This window comes from Littorina saxatilis, linkage group LG16 (assembly GCF_037325665.1).
Source record: "Littorina saxatilis isolate snail1 linkage group LG16, US_GU_Lsax_2.0, whole genome shotgun sequence".
NCBI lineage: Eukaryota > Metazoa > Mollusca > Gastropoda > Littorinimorpha > Littorinidae > Littorina > Littorina saxatilis.
The window spans coordinates 42,743,724-42,764,097 of NC_090260.1; the positions used below are offsets into that span (position 1 = coordinate 42,743,724).

Here is a 20,374-nt window from a genome sequence, read left to right on the forward strand (position 1 = left end):
CACAGACACACACACGCACATACACCATGACCCTCGTCTCGATTCCCCCCTCTATGTTAAAACATTTAGTCAAAACTTGACTAAATGTAATGAGCAATGAAAAATGAAACCAAAACGAAACAAACCAGAATAATAATGTTTGAAGGGCCTGAAGTTGAGAGAGAGAGAGAGAGAGAGAGAGAGAGAGAGAGAGAGAGAGAGAGAGAGAGAGAGAGAGAGAGAGAGAGAGAGAGAGAGAGAGAGAGAGAGAGAGAGAGAGAGTCAACAATGTACGACACGACTGCCAACTAGTCTCGGCCCGCTCAAAAAACAATGACCGAGACTTTCAGTAATTCCTTCGCGTGACGTCTAACCCTCTTACGCCATAATGTGACGTCTTCAAATGACGAAATGTTAAAGTTTCTACCACAGACATACACACGCACAAACACACGCACAAACGCACAGACAGACAAAGTTACGATCGCATAGGCTACACTTCGTGAGCCAAAATTGACTGCGGTAGAAGGGAGCAGGTAGCTTTCATGGGAAGGCAGTTTCATGCTAACGAAAACAAGAATGAGCGCTGTCAAGAGATCAAATAACCAAAGGGAAGTAAGCGCTCCAAATGTATACAACATGTGTAATGGAGTAAGCCAGAGTTATACGGACCCACACTTCCCTTTGGTTATTTCATCTCTAACGGTCCTATTCCACACAGACCACAAATCCCACGATCCAAATTTTGGCCACAAACTCACAATTCCACAAACTTGTAGTTAATTCGTAACAAATTTGTAGTACATTCTTAGGCCTGGTAACTGAATCCTAATCGATTCGTAGGTATATCTGACTGTTTGGGGATTCGTGGCTAAAATTTTGAATGGCTCAAAACTTTTGTCACGAATTCCCGATTGCTCAAGAATTGCAAGAACTCACTACGAATATATATATGAATCAGTTTAAGAACTTCACGAACTGATTACGATTCAACTGTAAACCTTGCCAATACTACAAGTAGTCGTATTGCCAAATTTTATTTAAACCTTGTCACTTCGCCGGAATGTATTAAGTGAACATAAGGTCGGGTTCGGGAAAAGAGATTTCTTAGAAAAAAAGTCTACTCTACAAAGACTGAGTTTTACTCTTCACGACATCAACCCTCAAACAACTTTCACTACTACACAGTCGTCAAGGCAACACACTGTAATTTACCTTTAAACATTTATTACCTTTTCTTCACTTTCACAAACACTAACACTTCTTTTCTTATACACACTTCGGTAAAAAACAATAACTATTAGCTAAACTAAAGACTTGAGGAAAAAACATAAACTAAAACGCAGCTCTGAAGGGGAGGTAGGAAAAAGTGCCCCTGAAAATACAATGCATAACACTCATAAACACACTATAACAAAACAAAATGTAAATAGTAAACAACCTGACAATAAGAACATAGGATTAGAATACAAATACAAAACGAGACAACCTCTTATGACTGATGACAAAACTTGAGCGCTTTAGAACCGAAAAGTATGTCATGTGACGCACGACATAGGAATCAACATTAATAAGAAAATGTTCAATCACCATCTATGATAACAACTTTCTTTTAAACATGAACAAGAAGTTGTGTTTTGAGTTGCATATGACTAAGTGCAACAAAGTCAAATCAAAACGTCACTATCTTACTCAGCCATACTGTACACAGTGTCACAAAAGAACTGTATCAGCATACACTAACACAAATGTGATTCCACTCGCATCAAACTGAACAGTCCTATTAAGTCCCAACTCCATCAGTCAAAATCAGACTCCTCAACATGTATTTTCTCCCATCACAAAGTGACAAATACAAATAGTAACCAACAGAGAAACTTGATACAAATTACAAACATAACATTTCGAACCACAGAACTCTTTCCGATACCTCACTCAGGTTTTTCCTAAACTCAAGACCACATGGCCACACAACAGACAATGACATATACCATTTTCTATCTACTGGAATCATCTTCAATATTATTCATCCATGATTTATCTTTGCATAAAAATACAAGTAAACAGTTTGTGTGATCATCTCCCACAGTATTTTCAGTCTCTTACCTGAATTAGGAGCACTTTAATCCCCATGTTCTAGCCACCCGAAGCCGGTGCCATCTCTCTCTGATCAACATGCCATCAAAAAGAGAGAAACCCCACTTCCAGACATGGGAACTCAAAAAGTTGGAAGGTGGTTTCATCATAATTAATATATCTTCATAGTTAAAAATATAATTTCAACATCTAAATATTCCTTAAATGTAACCAATGACTTTCAGATACTTCTAATAATTTTCTCATCACTACTTCTATTTTATAACTTGATAATTGCAATTACCAGAACCTGACGAAAAGAAGTTAATTTAAGTCAAGGGAAGTAACCCACTGAAATACATGTCAAAATAATAAGCGTAGTTGTGTCCCTTTTACTTTAGTCACCTCTTAAATGCTAAAATAAATGCTACCACGGACAGTCCGTGTAAAATAAGAAATAATCCTTGTTAGGAATTATTTCACATGTTTACATACACCCCTCCAAAGAAAATGTTTTCTTATTACTAACACTAGTAATCATGTAAACATTTCAAAAACTAAAAAACATTGTCGTTGAATATCTCAACTCGACATGGCTAATCTCTCGTGTGTTAACAAAAAGTGTCTTAAAAGACAACCGGTGCATGTCTACGACCCAAGTCTAACTAAAAGAATAGTGCTGAAAACAAATCCCATTAGCTGTTTAGTTATGAACTTCATATTCCAGAAACGCACATAGCCAACAAAACAATTTCCATCTCTCACTCCAACTAAAGCGACAGTCTAACCAATAAAACCCAAGGTTTATCAACGAAATTGAAAAGGAAGACGATCAACACTTGGCATAAAAAGACTAGAAAAAATTAAACCGGTACACATGACACACCTACTGTCAATCTTCTAAGTTAAACACAAGTTTCCAAAATTGACCAACACCCAAATTATCTCCCTTTCACCATGAATCAACAAAAACTTTTTCCAGTGCCTCATCTCAACACCCAATCAAGACAAAGTACTTTTAACAAGGTTAAAACCTAATAATCATTATTTCAACAGTGAATATTTAGAAAATCAACATGCGTCCATGCGTCATAACCAATACCACACTCTTGTCACAAGACATACAAATCAATTAGAAATATAACTAAGTGCGCCGGCACAGCTTAGCTACATTCATTGACTCGACTACCTCTGTACTGCTTCAATGAATTTCACAATAACAAAAACACATTATACTGCACTCGGCAGTCCAAACCTTCTTGTTTGTTTTTCCCAGTTCCAAAGTCCATTGCAACTTGTTTGCAAATCCCTGCTTTCAAAATATCTGTCTCTTCCACTTGTCACAAAGTCAAAGAACACCATAGAGAACAAAACAAAAAGAACATAACACATAATACAACACAATACTAAAACAATGCAATGCTCTTGTTATGATCGAAGAATGGAATACAATAGGAATATCATATCATGTAATACATGATATATGGAATCCAACCCAACCAGAAATATTGTCTAAACCACAGCCCCACTTGTCTGTGATAACAAAATTCCTCAATAATGGACAAAAAGTTATGTTACGACTAATTCAGACACAGCTACAAGCAGAGTCAATCGAAACTATACTTCATCCATTTAGTGACTAGCTTTAAGCATAATCACCTTACAGAAAATCTAAGACATTCACTTGATGTCTCAAATTACTCTTGATGTAACCAGTAACCACTCGGAATTACATCTCTCAAAAGCTGACAGTTAACAAAGCAACTGTGCAGACTAATAATCTCAGTTCGCGTGGTGATTCCCCTTATCTCAATACAATTCCTATGTTCCATTTCTTACAACCATCAACAATCCACATAAAACAAATACTTCAATCTTCTTCTGCTCCACACAACAACAATTATGCAATTCTCAAATTACTGACAAATCAACCTGAATTAACTGCAGAAATGAACAAGTTGTTAACACTTATCATTTCCATGCCTCAAAAAGATAAACAATCAACATCTTGAAGCTTCCAGAGTTAACAAAAAGAGTGGGAACGGTAGCAACGGAGTTAAACCCAAAAACCCGATGACCTTCAAGTACTGAACTATTTAGAGGCCCAAAAAATTATCTATAATGGAGTTCATATAGTGCAGTAACAGGCAAACATTTCCAAAAAATCAAAAAATGTTCCTATTCACTCCGAACAACATTTTTTCAACATGACTCCAGTATGCCAACAGCTATTACAATAATAAGACACTCCTATTTGTCATACAATCACAAATTGACAAAACAAAAATCAAACGCAACTCCCGTGACAAAAAATACTGTAGCACCCAATGACTGAAGTGTTCAAACATATAGTGAAACTCAAGGCAGGAATCGTCCTGACAAGAAAACTCGGTTCAGATCACAATGCCAAAACTGTGAGAACATGGAAAAATAGACAAAAAGTTTTGTTAGGATTATATCGCGACCAAGTACAACTAGATCAAATCAAAACTATACTTTCGAGCGTCCATTTATGATGAAAGAATTATCACCACCCAAAATAAACCAAGCCACTAAATGTGGTAACTCTCCACAACATGACTAAAAAAGTAAGTCACATCTGGTCAAAAATCCACAGCACCCAAGGTCACTGAAATCCGTGATTTTCTTCCTGGCAACAGTGTCGTCTCATGGTGTCATCCAGCTCATCTCTCTTCGTCCTCTCTCCTCTGCATCGGCTCGGCTGTCGCTCTCCAGCATCCTGTCGCTCTCTCCTCGTCTCTCGCCTTTTCATCATGCTTAGTTATGTGTTTTCCTCTTACCCTTATCTTACAGTTAAAATTACAAAAATAGTTGAAACAAAAACAATTGATTCATTTATTTTCCACTATTCCCGTCTTTACTTTTTTCTCTCTCACTATCTCAGTCCCTTATTGGGCGCCAAAATGTAAACCTTGCCAATACTACAAGTAGTCGTATTGCCAAATTTTATTTAAACCTTGTCACTTCGCCGGAATGTATTAAGTGAACATAAGGTCGGGTTCGGGAAAAGAGATTTCTTAGAAAATAAGTCTACTCTACAAAGACTGAGTTTTACTCTTCACGACATCAACCCTCAAACAACTTTCACTACTACACAGTCGTCAAGGCAACACACTGTAATTTACCTTTAAACATTTATTACCTTTTCTTCACTTTCACAAACACTAACACTTCTTTTCTTATACACACTTCGGTAAAAAACAATAACTATTAGCTAAACTAAAGACTTGAGGAAAAAACATAAACTAAAACGCAGCTCTGAAGGGGAGGTAGGAAAAAGTGCCCCTGAAAATACAATGCATAACACTCATAAACACACTATAACAAAACAAAATGTAAATAGTAAACAACCTGACAATAAGAACATAGGATTAGAATACAAATACAAAACGAGACAACCTCTTATGACTGATGACAAAACTTGAGCGCTTTAGAACCGAAAAGTATGTCATGTGACGCACGACATAGGAATCAACATTAATAAGAAAATGTTCAATCACCATCTATGATAACAACTTTCTTTTAAACATGAACAAGAAGTTGTGTTTTGAGTTGCATATGACTAAGTGCAACAAAGTCAAATCAAAACGTCACTATCTTACTCAGCCATACTGTACACAGTGTCACAAAAGAACTGTATCAGCATACACTAACACAAATGTGATTCCACTCGCATCAAACTGAACAGTCCTATTAAGTCCCAACTCCATCAGTCAAAATCAGACTCCTCAACATGTATTTTCTCCCATCACAAAGTGACAAATACAAATAGTAACCAACAGAGAAACTTGATACAAATTACAAACATAACATTTCGAACCACAGAACTCTTTCCGATACCTCACTCAGGTTTTTCCTAAACTCAAGACCACATGGCCACACAACAGACAATGACATATACCATTTTCTATCTACTGGAATCATCTTCAATATTATTCATCCATGATTTATCTTTGCATAAAAATACAAGTAAACAGTTTGTGTGATCATCTCCCACAGTATTTTCAGTCTCTTACCTGAATTAGGAGCACTTTAATCCCCATGTTCTAGCCACCCGAAGCCGGTGCCATCTCTCTCTGATCAACATGCCATCAAAAAGAGAGAAACCCCACTTCCAGACATGGGAACTCAAAAAGTTGGAAGGTGGTTTCATCATAATTAATATATCTTCATAGTTAAAAATATAATTTCAACATCTAAATATTCCTTAACCTTTGCCGGATGCCGCTTTTGACTACACACTCCCGACGATGCGGGTTTGTCTGAACCCATACATTTGAAAGAGGGTTTTTACCGTTTATTCCTCTAACGACGATGCGGGTTTGTCTGAACCCATACATTTGAAAGAGGGTTTTTACCGTTTATTCCTCTAACGACGATGCGGGTTTGTCTGAACCCATACATTTGAAAGAGGGTTTTTACCGTTTATTTCTCTAACGACGGGGTGGGTTCAGGGAAACCCACAGCGCTACTTCAGTGGTTGCATCGAGTTTCTCCCTTCACCGAGGGGGAGGGAGAGGGAGAGGGGGAGGGAGAGACTGAGAGACTAAGAAAGAAAGAGAGAGAGAGAGAGAGAGAGAGAGAGAGAGACTAAGAAAGAGAGAGAGAGAGACTAAGAAAGAGAGAGAGAGAGACTAAGAAAGAGAGAGAGAGACTAAGAAAGAGAGAGAGAGACTAAGAAAGAGAGAGAGAGACTAAGAAAGAGAGAGAGAGAGTCTAAGAAAGAGAGTGAGAGTCTAAGAAAGAGAGTGAGAGACTAAGAAAGAGAGAGAGAAACTAAGAAAGAGAGAGAGAGAGACTAAGAAAGAGAGAGAGACTAAGAAAGAGAGAGAGAGAGACTAAGAAAGAGAGAGAGACTAAGAAAGAGAGAGAGAGAGACTAAGAAAGAGAGAGAGACTAAGAAAGAGAGAGAGAGAGACTAAGAAAGAGAGAGAGAGAGATACTAAGAAAGAGAGAGAGAGAGACTAAGAAAGATAGAGAGAGAGAGACAAATAAAGAGAGAGAGACAAATAAAGAGAGAGAGAGACTAAGAAAGAGAGAGAGAGAGAGACTAAGAAAGAGAGAGAGAGACTAAGAAAGAGAGAGAGAGAGACTAAGAAAGAGAGAGAGAGAGACTAAGAAAGAGAGAGAGGGAGACTAAGAAAGAGAGAGAGACTAAGAAAGAGAGAGACTAAGAAAGAGAGAGAGAGAGACTAAGAAAGAGAGAGAGAGACTAAGAAAGAGAGAGAGAGAGACTAAGAAAGAGAGAGAGAGAGACTAAAAAAGAGAGAGAGAGAGAGAGACTAAGAAAGAGAGAGAGAGAGAGACTAAGAGAGAGAAAGAGAGACTAAGAAAGAGAGAGAGACTAAGAGAGAGAGAGAGAGAGAGACTAAGAAAGAGAGAGAGAGAGACTAAATGAGAGAGAGAGAGAGAGACTAAGAAAGAGAGAGAGAGACTAAGAAAGAGAGAGAGAGAGACTAAAAAAGAGAGAGAGAGACTAAGAAAGAGAGAGAGAGAGACTAAGAGAGAGAAAGAGAGACTAAGAAAGAGAGAGAGACTAAGAGAGAGAGAGAGAGACTAAGAAAGAGAGAGAGAGACTAAGAAAGAGAGAGAGAGATTAAGAAAGAGAGAGAGAGACTAAGAAAGAGAGAGAGAGAGAGACTAAGAAAGAGAGAGAGAGAGACTAAGAAAGAGAGAGAGAGACTAAGAAAGAGAGAGAGACTAAGAAAGAGAGAGAGAGACTAAGAAAGAGAGAGAGAGAGAGACTAAGAAAGAGAGAGAGAGAGAGACTAAGAAAGAGAGAGAGAGAGACTAAGAGAGAGAGAGAGAGAGACTAAGAAAGAGAGAGAGAGAGAGACTAAGAAAGAGCTAGAGAGAGAGAGAGAGACTAAGAAAGAGAGAGAGAGACTAAGAAAGAGAGAGAGAGACTAAGAAAGAGAGAGAGAGAGATACTAAAAAAGAGAGAGAGAGACTAAGAAAGAGAGAGAGAGAGACTAAGAAAGAGAGAGAGAAAGAGAGACTAAGAAAGAGAGAGAGACTAAGAGAGAGAGAGACTAAGAAAGAGAGAGAGAGAGACTAAGAGAGAGAGAGACTAAGAAAGGGAAAGAGAGAGACTAAGAAAGAGAGAGAGAGAGAGACTAAGAAAGAGAGACAGAGAGAGAGAATAAGAGAGAGAGACAGAGAGAGACTAAGAGAGAGAGAGACAGAGAGAGAGAGACAGAGAGAGAGACAGAGAGAGACAGACAGAGAGAGAGACAGACAGAGAGAGAGACAGAGACAGACAGTCAGATAGACGGATAGACAGACAGACAGAGCAACTGACAACAGACATACAGACAGAGAGATACGGACAGACAAACAGAGAGACAGACAGTCTCTTGGAGACAAACAGGCAGACAGACACTGTTCCGCCGCTTTGGTAATTATGGGTGTAGCAGAACCCGCGCCGTCGGCAGAGGGATAGTTACAATCACTACTACTCTTTAAAAGTATGGGTATGTGTGAACCCGCGCCATCGGTAGTGTTTATGTAAATTATCATAATCAATTAATTCTGATGTTTTGTCATGTACACACTAAAAATTTGCAGACAGAGAGCAAATTAGGTGTGTGAGAGATACTTAAAATTTCAAAACGATACCTTTAATGGTTCCAGAGTTACAATGATTTTAGTGTGTCTCTGGGTACAGGTGAACCCAGGAAGCACGGCAAAGGTTAAATGTAACCAATGACTTTCAGATACTTCTAATAATTTTCTCATCACTACTTCTATTTTATAACTTGATAATTGCAATTACCAGAACCTGACGAAAAGAAGTTAATTTAAGTCAAGGGAAGTAACCCACTGAAATACATGTCAAAATAATAAGCGTAGTTGTGTCCCTTTTACTTTAGTCACCTCTTAAATGCTAAAATAAATGCTACCACGGACAGTCCGTGTAAAATAAGAAATAATCCTTGTTAGGAATTATTTCACATGTTTACACAACTACGAATCCTAAAATGTATCAATTTGTGGTGATTCGTGGTCTGTGTGGAATAGGCCCTTAACAGCGCTCTGCCTCATGTGTTTAACATTCTCACAGATACTTTCAAGGCGACCCTGTAACAATGTGTGTGTTTGTTCTTTTCTTCTTCTTCAGCGTTCCAGAAATTTCTGTTGACGTGTGAGCTTGTTTGCCCATTTGGGTTCCCCACACTATACTCTGAGAGCATAGCCAATTTCACTCCGCATTCGTTGGGTAGGCATGCTGGGTATTTTTGTGTTTCTATAACCCACCGAACTCCGAAAGGGATTACAGGATCTTTTCCGTGCACACTTGGTCTTGTGCTTGCATGTACACACGAAGGGGGTTAAGTCACTAGCAGGTCTGCATGCCCATAAGTTGACCTGGGAGATCGGAAAAATATCCACTCTTAACCCACCAGGCGGCAGCGACCGGGATTTCAACTCACGACCTCCTGACGTCTTACCACTGCGCCATTTCGCCCGTCATTTGTTCTTTTTAAAACCAGTCTTGATCTAAGGCCTATGTCCGGTCAGGAATAAAAGCTGGTTCTTGTGTATGACTGACTGTAAGCATTAGTTAGAGTGCCTTGGAGAATGATGAACGTATGAGCTTGCGGCGATCTTCCTTTATAATAATAAATAATAACGGGTATTTATATAGCGCCTTATCCGAAGCCCAAGGCGCATGTTACCTATTAATGCCGTGTGAAGATGAAAGTCCCTTGTTCATTTCAATGCTTGTTATTCTCTCAGGTGCCAGGAGATTGGTTATGTCTTACTCTCGCTTACTCCATTACACATGTCATATACATAGAGCGCTTACTTCCCTTTGGTTATTTGATAACCAACACAAGGTCATTTTCCTGTTTTAGGAGAGGCAGGCAAGCGGCAGACGAGACCTGTGAAAAGACGAGGACGAAGGAAATCGTGCATCAGTGACGACAACAGAGATGACATCAGTGATGACGACAACTGCGCCGACCAGACCAATGAACCATCACAGTGGCCAGAGGCCGGAGACAGGGAGACTAAACACACCACAGCGGCCACACAATCTATCTGCATCTACCTCGGAGTGGAAGACTTGGACACAGCCTCCTGCAAAAGATCACAAACATATCCATCGCCAGAAACAGCAGCAGCAGAAAGGCTTATCGTCTGGGCAGAAACAGCAGCAGCATCAGGAAATCTCCGCTCAACAGAAACCACAGCAGCAGCAGCCACAGCATAAAATCCTCTCCACCCAACAGAAACAGCAGCAGCAAAATATGTTATCCTCTCAACAGAAACCACAGCAGCAACAAGACCAGCAGAAACGTGAGAAGCAGCAACAGCAGAAAATCCTCTCTACTCAACAGAAACAACAGCAGTAGCCACAGCAGAAAATCCGACCCATTCCACAGAAACAGCCAATGTTTTGTGCCAACATCGCCTTTATCTGCAAAGTGTGTGGACGATCTTTAGACAAGCGCCATCGCCTGGTCAGCCACATTCGACATATCCACTGTCACTGGCGCCCCTTCGTCTGCGACCTTTGCCCCGCGACGTTTCAGTCCAAGTCTCGTCTCCAGCGGCACGTCTAAGACTATGTTGCTCACACCAATGAGCGACCGTATAGCTGCGAGTCCTGCGGAGCTTCCTTCGTTGACCGGTTTGCTCTCAACTGTCACAGATGAAACCACGAGGTGGACAGAAAGCACCGATACTTCTGCGAGCTTTGCGGGAAAGGTTACCACGGGCTGAACTCGTTAAAAAACATCTCGCGTCCCATTCAGGGAAGCGGCGAGCGCCGGCGAAAACTGTGCTGTGTTGGGTGTGCGGGAAGGCTGTTGCCAGCACGATGTATCTGAAGTTGCATTTGAGAAAACAAGCGACTCATTCACAAATGTGACGGCAAAGAAAAGAAGATTGTTCTGTACGTTGAATATGAAGTTGATGAAAAACATTGCGAACTTTCGCAGGAGGTGAGTTTAGACGGGCCGGGAAAACAGAATGATCGTGCAGACAAAGAGACACTAGACAACAAAGAGAAAACAAAGGAAGAACGCCTTCTAACAGTTCCAGAAGAACATCCTCTCTCACTGACACACAAAAGACTTTTTAAACCACCCAAGAAGTACACGTTCGATATCTGCTTCCAATCCTTTTCGCTACGACAAAGCGTACAGCGGCACAAACGCAACGTTCACATGAAGCGGCGAGACTACGGCTGTGACCTTTGTCACAAAACCTTCACCGACAGCTACTACCTCAAACAGCACCAGCAGGTCTATCACACCCCGTCGGGCGAAGTTGTGCGGCAGACAGTCAAGTGCGATGTCTGCGACAAAGGTTTCTTGGCGAAGAGCGCCATGACCATGTACAAGAGAACTGTGCACTACGGTCTCCGACGCCAGAGCTGTGTGAAGTGCGGCAAGAAATTACGCGACAATTTCACACTGGAGCGTCATCAGAAATCCTGCAGACGAGAAGGCGCTTCGTCACAGGTGAATGAAGAATTCGATAAATTAGACAAAGAGATTGACGTTCAGATTCAGCCTTTGACAGCTCTCCCTCAAGTTAGCCGGACTAATTCTTCAGCCGAGAGTGCAAGTTCTGCTATGTTATCATTAACTTCCGAAACATCATTAGCTCAACACCAAACCTCATAGAGCCCACATCTTTAGCATCAAATTCCTTAGACATTTCAGCCAATTCTCCGCTCTTGTCATCCGACACTGTCAGAAAAACGACTCCATTTATCTTGACGATTGCGCCAAGTTCCACCATTTTCACGTCAAACTCGTTTGACAAATTCCACAATACTAGGCTTTGATGTTCAGTCCCAAGGTCACGGTGAAGGTCATGTGAACTGGTCACGGTGAAGGTCATGTGCGAACTGGTCAAGGTGAAGGTCATGTGAGCACAGGTCAGGGTGATGTTAGGAGGAGAATGGAAACGCAAAGACTGGACAGACAGTCGTCAGCTTCAGGTATTTCCTCTAACACTATAAATGCCAGCGACCTATGTAACTTTCAGTGATTCATACGAATGGCTTGGATTGTGTAAAAGTATTGGAGCTTCAGACACTTACTTTTTTATTTGCGTGTTTATTAAGTTTGTGCACCATATTCATGATCGCAATATTCGGATAGACATCCGTGAAGAATACAGTCTCTTAGTTGTGACATGAAAAACACAAATGATTGGGCAGTAAATGGTTGAGTGGGTGCCTGCCTCCCTGAGAGCCATCAGTGAAGGTTACAGTCTCTTAGTTGTGACATGAAAAACACAGAAATGATTGGGCAGTAAATGGTTGAGTGGGTGCCTGCCTCCCTGAGAGCCATCAGTGAAGGTTACATTAAAAAGTAGTGGAACCTCCATTTTAAGACCTTCAAGAATCTGAGAAAATCAGGTCTTACAAAGGAGGGAGTCTTATAATGAAGGTAAATTTACAGAGGTTAAGAACAGAAAATCTGAGAAAAGGTCTTAAAATGGAGGGCGTCTTAAAAGGAGGTGCCCACTGAACACAATGTGCAGGTGTGGCACAGGGAGAGAGATTTACCTGGTAAACTTACAAGACTGTTGGCCCACAGGGTGGTGGTCCAGTAGCTCACTGGACTGAATTGTCAGAGGCTCCAATCCAGTCTGGGTGAAACACCAGTCAACCTGCTGTGGTGATTCAGGTATCCGTGTCCCATTCTACTGTCACTGCTGTGGCAGGTTGATTTAAAGATTTCGGTCATCCTGCTAGGAGCAGAGGTGACTGATGATACCTGAGTTAAATGGGAGTGTTGTTGCTGCAAGCTTTCCACTGGGAAGAAGTTACAGGGAAAGCCTCTTTATAAGATCTCCCGGTTTAAGACCCCTCCCCCCCCCCCCCTGATTTTCTCAAGTGTTAAAAGGGGGCGCCACTGTGCCCTCACTTCCCAGCAATGAGATACAATGATCACGAAAGAAAAGACAAAACCATGTCCAGTTGAACTGTTCATCTGTCTGTCATTCAATTTGTTATGTACTGATCGAAGCTGTCTTTGTAAAAGTTTAACAACAATTGGGATTATTGTCATCACATATATCCTATCATGTAGCGTCTGAAATGTGTGTGCCAGTGTGTGTCTGTCACGGCACGGTGTGTGTGTGTGTGTGTAAGTGTGTGTCACAGCATGTGTGTGTCACGGCATGGTATGTGTCTGTGTGTGTCGGGCACAGTGTGTCTGTGAGTGTGTGTGAATAAGTGTGTGTGTATGATTGTGAGTGTGTGTGTGTGTGTGTGCGTGCGAATTTGTGTCAGTCGGTTTGACTGCTATGATCAGGGTGTGCCTGTGTGTGTGTGTGTGTGTGTGTGTGTGTGTGTGTGTGTGTGTGTGTGTGTGTGTGTGTGTGTGTGTGTGTGTGAACTCTTAAAGTTAGTTGCTTTCGGCGGCACGCCTTCCTCCACAGAGGCCTCATCAACAACAAAACACGCACACACACAACAACAAAACACGCACAAACACATCAAAACACGCACACACACACAACAAAACATGCACACACACAACAACAAAACACACACACACACACAACAAAACACACACACAACAACAAAACACACACACACAACACCAAAACACGCACACACACAACAACAAAACACGCACACACACAACACCAAAACACGCACACACACAACAACAAAACACACACAACAAAAAAACACGCAGACACACAACAAAACACACACACACAACAACAAAACACACACACACAACAACAAAACACGCACACACAACAAAACATGCACACACACAACAAAACACGCACACACACAACAAAACACGCACACACACACAACAAAACATGTGCACACACAACACACGCACGCAACAACAAAACACGCACACACACAACAAAACACGCACACACACATCAACAACAATACACGCACACACACACAACAAAACACGCACAAACAACAAAACATGCACACACACACAACAAAACATGCACAAACACAACAACAAAACACGCACACACACAAAACATGCACACACACACACAACAACAAAACACGCACAAACAACAACAAAACACGCACACACACAACAAAACATGCGCACACACAACAAAACACACAACAAAACATGCACACACACACACAACAAAACACGCACAAACAACAACAAAAAACGCACACACACAACAACAAAACATGCACACACACACACACACAACAACAAAACACGCACAAACAACAACAAAACACGCACACACACAACAAAACACACACACACAACAAAACACGCACACACACAACAAAACACGCACACACACGCACACACACAACAAAACATGCACAAACACAACAACAAAACACTCACACACACAACAAAACATGCACACACACAACAACAAAACACACACAAACAACAACAACAAAACACGCACACACACAACAAAACACGCACACACAACAAAACACGAACACACACAACAAAACATGCGCACACACAACAAAACACACACACACACACACGCAACAACAAAACACGCACACACACAACTACAAAACACACACACACAACAAAACACGCACACACACAACAACAAAACATGTGCACACACAACACACGCACGCAACAACAAAACACGCACACACACATCAACAACAATACACGCACAAACAACAAAACATGCACACACACACAACAAAACATGCACACACACAACAACAAAACACGCACACACACAAAACATGCACACACACACAACAACAAAACACGCACAAACAACAACAAAACACGCACACACACAGCAAAACATGCACACACACACAACAAAACACCCAACAAAACATGCACACACACACACAACAACAAAACACGCACAAACAACAACAAAACACACACACACACAACAACAAAACACTCACACACACAACAAAACACACACACAACAAAACACGCACAAACAACAACAAAACACACACACACACAACAACAAAACACGCACAAACAACAACAAAACACGCACACACACAACAAAACATGCACACACATCAAAACATGCACACACACAACAAAACACGCACACACACAACAAAACATGCACACACACAACAACAAAACACGCACACACACAACAAAACATGCACACACACAACAAAACACGCACAAACAACAACAAAACACGCACACACACAACAAAACACGCACACACAACAAAACACGCACACACACAACAAAACATGCGCACACACAACAAAACACACACACACACACACACACACACACAACACACACACGCAACAACTAAACACGCACACACACAACAACAAAACATGCACACACAACAAAACACGCACAAACAACAACAAAACACGCCCTCACACGCACACACACAACAAAACATGCACAAACACAACAACAAAACACGCACACACACAACAAAACATGCACACACACAACAAGAAAACACACACAAACAACAACAAAACACGCGCACACACACAACAAAACACACACACACACACACAGCAAAACATGCACACATACACAACAACAAAACATGCACACACACACACAACAACAAAACACGCACACAACAACAAAACACGCACACACACAACAACAAAACACGCACACACACAACAACAAAACACGCATACACACAACTAACCAGGCATGGGAATTGTCCGCTGGAAGGCACATTTTCGCCGAAATTGTTTTTGTTCTGCCAAAAAAATAAATAGGGGAGGCAAAAATGGTTCTAAAAACTGATTTTAATGGCTAACTTGGAACTCAGATGAAACCAAATTGCTCCATTTGGGGTTAATTGGAGAAAAAAAAATTCCGGGGGGGGGGGGGGGGGTGTTTATGCACTTAGTAACTTAAAACACACGCCCGACGATGCGGGTTTGTCTGAACCCATACATTTGAAAGAGGGTTTTTACCGTTTATTTCTCTAACGACGGGGTGGGTTCAGGGAAACCCACAGCGCTACTTCAGTGGGTGCATCGAGTTTCTCCCTTCATCGACTTCTTGCAGAGATGGCAGAATCCGGGTGTGAGCGCGAGTTGGAGCTGGCACTCCAAGACATGAAGTAAGTCATTACTGTGTAGACAAAAGCTAGCTAAGGCTGAGACTGTTCCGTAACTTGCCTTGAGAAACAAGAAAAGAACAGGAACAGAAGGAATACCACTTCAGGCATGGGAAGAATTCGCCAAAACCTGCTAAAGGTGGTATGCCACAGAAGAAGAATCTTCAAACTGGAAGCCGATGCTCCCTCAGGAAGGTAACGGGATGTCATCTCCACCACAGCTTCAAGCATAACTTGAGCGTTGACAGAAATCCCGACCGTGTCTCCTCACTGACCACAGCTGAACTTCAGACTGGTCTAGCAAAGGACACTGACCGAAGTCATCAAAAGTAGAGGCAAAAAGATGCACGAAATAACCGGAAACCGGAAATCCGTGTACCCGGAAATCGTCCTGACTCCTCCCTTGACTTATGAGGAAAAGGGTAAGTCAAGCGACCATCCGCCCCAAGGTTGTGCCTGCCCCGAAAATGGCCCAAACGGAGCCAGAAGTGGAACAGGAACAGAAGGAATGCCACTCCCAGGATGTGCTAGCTTAGCCCGCACCTATGAGAGGTGGAAAACCACTGGGGGAGAATGTGCGAACCGGAAGGAGAAGTCATCCTCCTTCGCGGAACGGAAATAAGCCATCGCCGACGGGGCAACCAAAAACGGAAGCCGCCGAAACCAATGCACCCTCAGGAAAATAACAGGATGAAACCTCCGCCTTAGGAAATCCCGACTGTGTCTCTTCACTGACCACAGACTGAACTTCAGAATGGGCTAGTGAAGGACACTGACCGAAGTCAACAAACCAGAGGCGGAAGGATACATGGAATAACCAGAAAACCGGAAACCCGTGTCTCCGGAAATCGACCTGACTCGTCCCTTGACTGAGAGGAAAAGGGCAAGTAGAGCGATCATCCGCCACCATACCTGGATGAGCGGAAGTCACAACACCCTCCAGGTGAAGTAAAGACTGCCCCGGCTGAAGCACAGAGTGCATGAAAGCCGACCACTGTTGCTCCCTCTCTGGCCTCCAAAGTGAAGCGCCAGGAAAAGGGACAGCGTATCAAGCCGAAGCCGGAAACGCAGCCGCTGAAACCGCAGAATGCGGAAACGAAGACTGCATAGACTGAGGCCGAAAGCCATAAATCCCGGAGGCCAGTCTGCGGTCCGTCCCGTCACCGCCACCGTAGAGTACGCGTGTAGGAGGACCTATGTTTCCGGTGAGAACCAGAAACGCAGCCGCTAAACCCGCGAAATGCGGAAACGAAGGCTGCATAGACTGAGGCCGGAAGCGATAAAGTCCAGAGGCCAGTCTAAAAAATACAGAGTGCACGAAAGCCGACCGCTGTTGCTCCCTCTCTGGCCTCCAAAATGAAGCGCCAGAAAAAGGGACAGCGTATCCAGCCGAAGCCGGAAAACGCAGCCGCCGAAACCGCAAAATGCGGAAACGAAGACTGCATAGACTGAGGCCGAAAGCCATAAAGCACAGAGGCCAGTCTGCGGTCCGTCCAGTCGCCGCCGCCATAGCGTACTGGTGTAGGAGGACCTAATCTTCCGGCGAAGTCTGAAGACGCAGCCGCCGAAACCGCGGAAAGCGAAAAAGAAGACTGCATAGACTGAGGCCAGAAGCCATAAAGCCCGGAGGCCAGTCTGTGGTCCCTCCCGTCACCGCCGCCGTAGCGTACGCGTGTAGGAGGACCTATGCTTCCAGCGAACCGGAAACGCAGCCGCCGAAACCGCGAAAAGCGGAAACAAAGACTGCCTAGACTGAGGCCGGAAGCCCTAATGCCCAGAGGCCAGTCTGCGGTCCATCCAGTCACGCCGCCGCAGCGTACACATGTAGGAGGACCTAAGCTTCCGGTGAAAACCGGAAACGCGGCGGCCGAAAAAACGGCTACCGCTACTGTTCTGCAAAGTCCGCGCCCTCATGGGGAAAGTCGGTATTGTCAGAACAGGAGAATGCAGGGAGTGACCCTGCCCCATAGAACAGTCTCCCAGAAGGGAGTGTCCAGACGCCTCACGTGGGCTATAGGACCAGTTCGACTTACCGGTAAAGCCATCAGCGGAAGCGGCAACCGATCAACAAGACAGGAACCTGCTCCTCGGAACCGGAAGGCACCAACAAGGAAGTCAGGAAACGAACATCCCCCACGGCCGGAAGCATGACGCTGCAGAACGCCGAGGAGCGCTGCCTCTCCTCTCACCTCAAATTCCGAAACTCTGGAACTAAAGATTTCAAGAGAGAGAACACCAAAACCCCCTCCAAAAGAGGGAGACGCAGAAACAACAAACGTGACAGACTGCGAATAAACACTGTTCCGCCGCTTTGGTAATTATGGGTGTAGCAGAACCCGCGCCGTCGGCAGAGGGATAGTTACAATCACTACTACTCTTTAACAAGTATGGGTTTGCGTGAACCCGCGCAATCGGTAGTGTTTATGTTAATTAACATAATCAATTAATTTTAATGTTTTGTCATGTACACACTAAAAATTTGCAGACAGAGAGCAAATTAGGTGTGTGAGAGATACTTAAAATTTCAAAACGATACCTTTAATGGTTCCAGAGTTACAATGATTTTAGTGTGTCTCTGGGTACAGGTGAACCCAGGAAGCACGGCAAAGGTTAAAAACTTATATATGTCGCGACACCACTTATCGCATATTTACACATATACACACAACTTCCATCCTCATACCGCACAATCTAAGACTTAACCCTGGTAGAACAGTTCAAACATTTATTGAGCTGGTATATACACATGTGTATTCACACATCAACAAACTCCCCTGACTGGGGTTCAAAATTCCACTAGCAACAAACTTGCTGCTGTACATTCCTCTTTAAGCACAAAACCCTGACCAGGGTAAAAATGTCTATCCATGTACAACCAAACATTTAGCCGTTCTGAATCACTATTCCTCTGCCACAAATACAGAAGTTCAAAACAAACATATTGCTGTTCTATCAGGCTATAACTTTTTGGCATAAACGGGCGCAGAGTGGGGAGATAGACATAACTACAGGCAGTAATTATCCACTTTTTTAAACACATAATTTAGAAATGCACCCCCTCCGCTTCTCTGTATCCAATTGCCCTCATCTGTACCAGCGAATCAGCAGGCCCCTGGCTGACGTCTCAGCTCTGTTTTGCCCATTACGTACTATACTTGCAGAAGTAATCTGGTGGTGTACACCAACCAAATCACTCTGTTTAGCACGCCAACCCCTGGCTCTCACAGGGTGAGAAAGACTAGCAATGGATACAGGTCGGTAATGGTGCAGCCACAGGACCCTCCTCCACTGAACCAGACCACAACAACATGGCCTTTTGTAAGGGCTCAATCCTGGGAGGATCCTGCAGATATCGTTAAAGTTACTGAATAGTGTGTGCTTCCAAGCAGAATTACTTTCGCCTGTGGCCATGTCTATCTTATGCCAACAAATTGCTAGCAATTTACCCCACTTCTGCCCGCCCTAATTATACAGGTGAGCTGTCTCTCTAAGTTCGCAACAAAGAGTTTTTTTTTATTTTTTATTTTTTTTTTTGTTTTACCTCAGTTGCATGCAGGTTTGCTACTACAATTATTTTTTGCCTTTTTTTTTTTTTTTTTTTTCGTGTGTGGCTTGGAGCAAACCTTCTTCATAGGTCTTTTCTTTTCTCAGTCAAATGTGTACGTTTTTAGATCAACAAACTTTATCAGTAAACTAATATGTTTAAAGGCAGAGTAAGCCTCCCGTAAACCATCACAGATACGGTCAGGCTTTTACACACAGTACAAACACCCTTTCATTTAAACACTCACTAATTGAGAACATCCTAGGTGCCCTCCGTAAAGAGCGAACAATTTTCAAAGAATTTATTTTTGCGTGGTTTATCTTACCCCTGAGCCATCGTGAACCCGTGTGATCCAGTTTTCCTTTTTCACAATGCAGTCGTCAGTTAGTCATGAATGCGACTCGATGTGAGCTTATCTACAATAGCACGTTTTTTTATGCACGAAACAACGGCTGTGGTTCACAAGAACTCTAGCGATGGCTTTTGACTGTTGAGAGGAACGGCGATTTGCACTGATAAACCGTCTGCTACGACCCTTGCGTGACCCTGCTTCCGGGCTTTTCCTTTTTTAAACTTTCACAACTTCGAATTGTTCTGATCTTGTCTTGATGAAAAACGAATTCGTTTATGATTAAAGAATGTTTGTGTAACAAGCTGTCAATTTATTATTTAGATTTTAAAAGTTAGGTCTAGCGCAAAAACGAGGCG

The 20,374-nt window shown here is 42.6% G+C and overlaps 2 protein-coding genes across 5 annotated transcripts in view; one reads left to right on the forward strand and one right to left on the reverse strand.

Moving 5' to 3' along the window:
- LOC138949654 (uncharacterized) overlaps window positions 1–13,142 on the forward strand; it is a 31,917-nt gene extending 18,775 nt beyond the window's left edge. For 2 of the 3 annotated variants that reach the window (XM_070321446.1, XM_070321447.1), the window contains one exon: window positions 9,936–13,142. In XM_070321446.1, coding sequence (XP_070177547.1) covers window positions 9,936–10,294 — 359 coding nt within the window. In that variant the 3' untranslated portion in view covers window positions 10,295–13,142. The remainder of the gene's footprint in view (window positions 1–9,935) is intronic. The other variant, XM_070321448.1, reaches the window with a different exon arrangement.
- The window catches only part of LOC138949637 (zinc finger protein 665-like), a 52,925-nt gene continuing 33,514 nt past the window's right edge, over window positions 964–20,374 (reverse strand). The window contains exons 3-4 of one of the 2 annotated variants that reach the window (XR_011450376.1): window positions 6,093–6,152; window positions 964–5,361 (exon numbers count right to left, since the gene is read on the reverse strand). The gene's annotated coding sequence lies outside the window, so the exon portion shown is untranslated. Of the gene's footprint in view, window positions 6,153–20,374 lie in introns of both variants that reach the window. The other variant, XR_011450374.1, reaches the window with a different exon arrangement.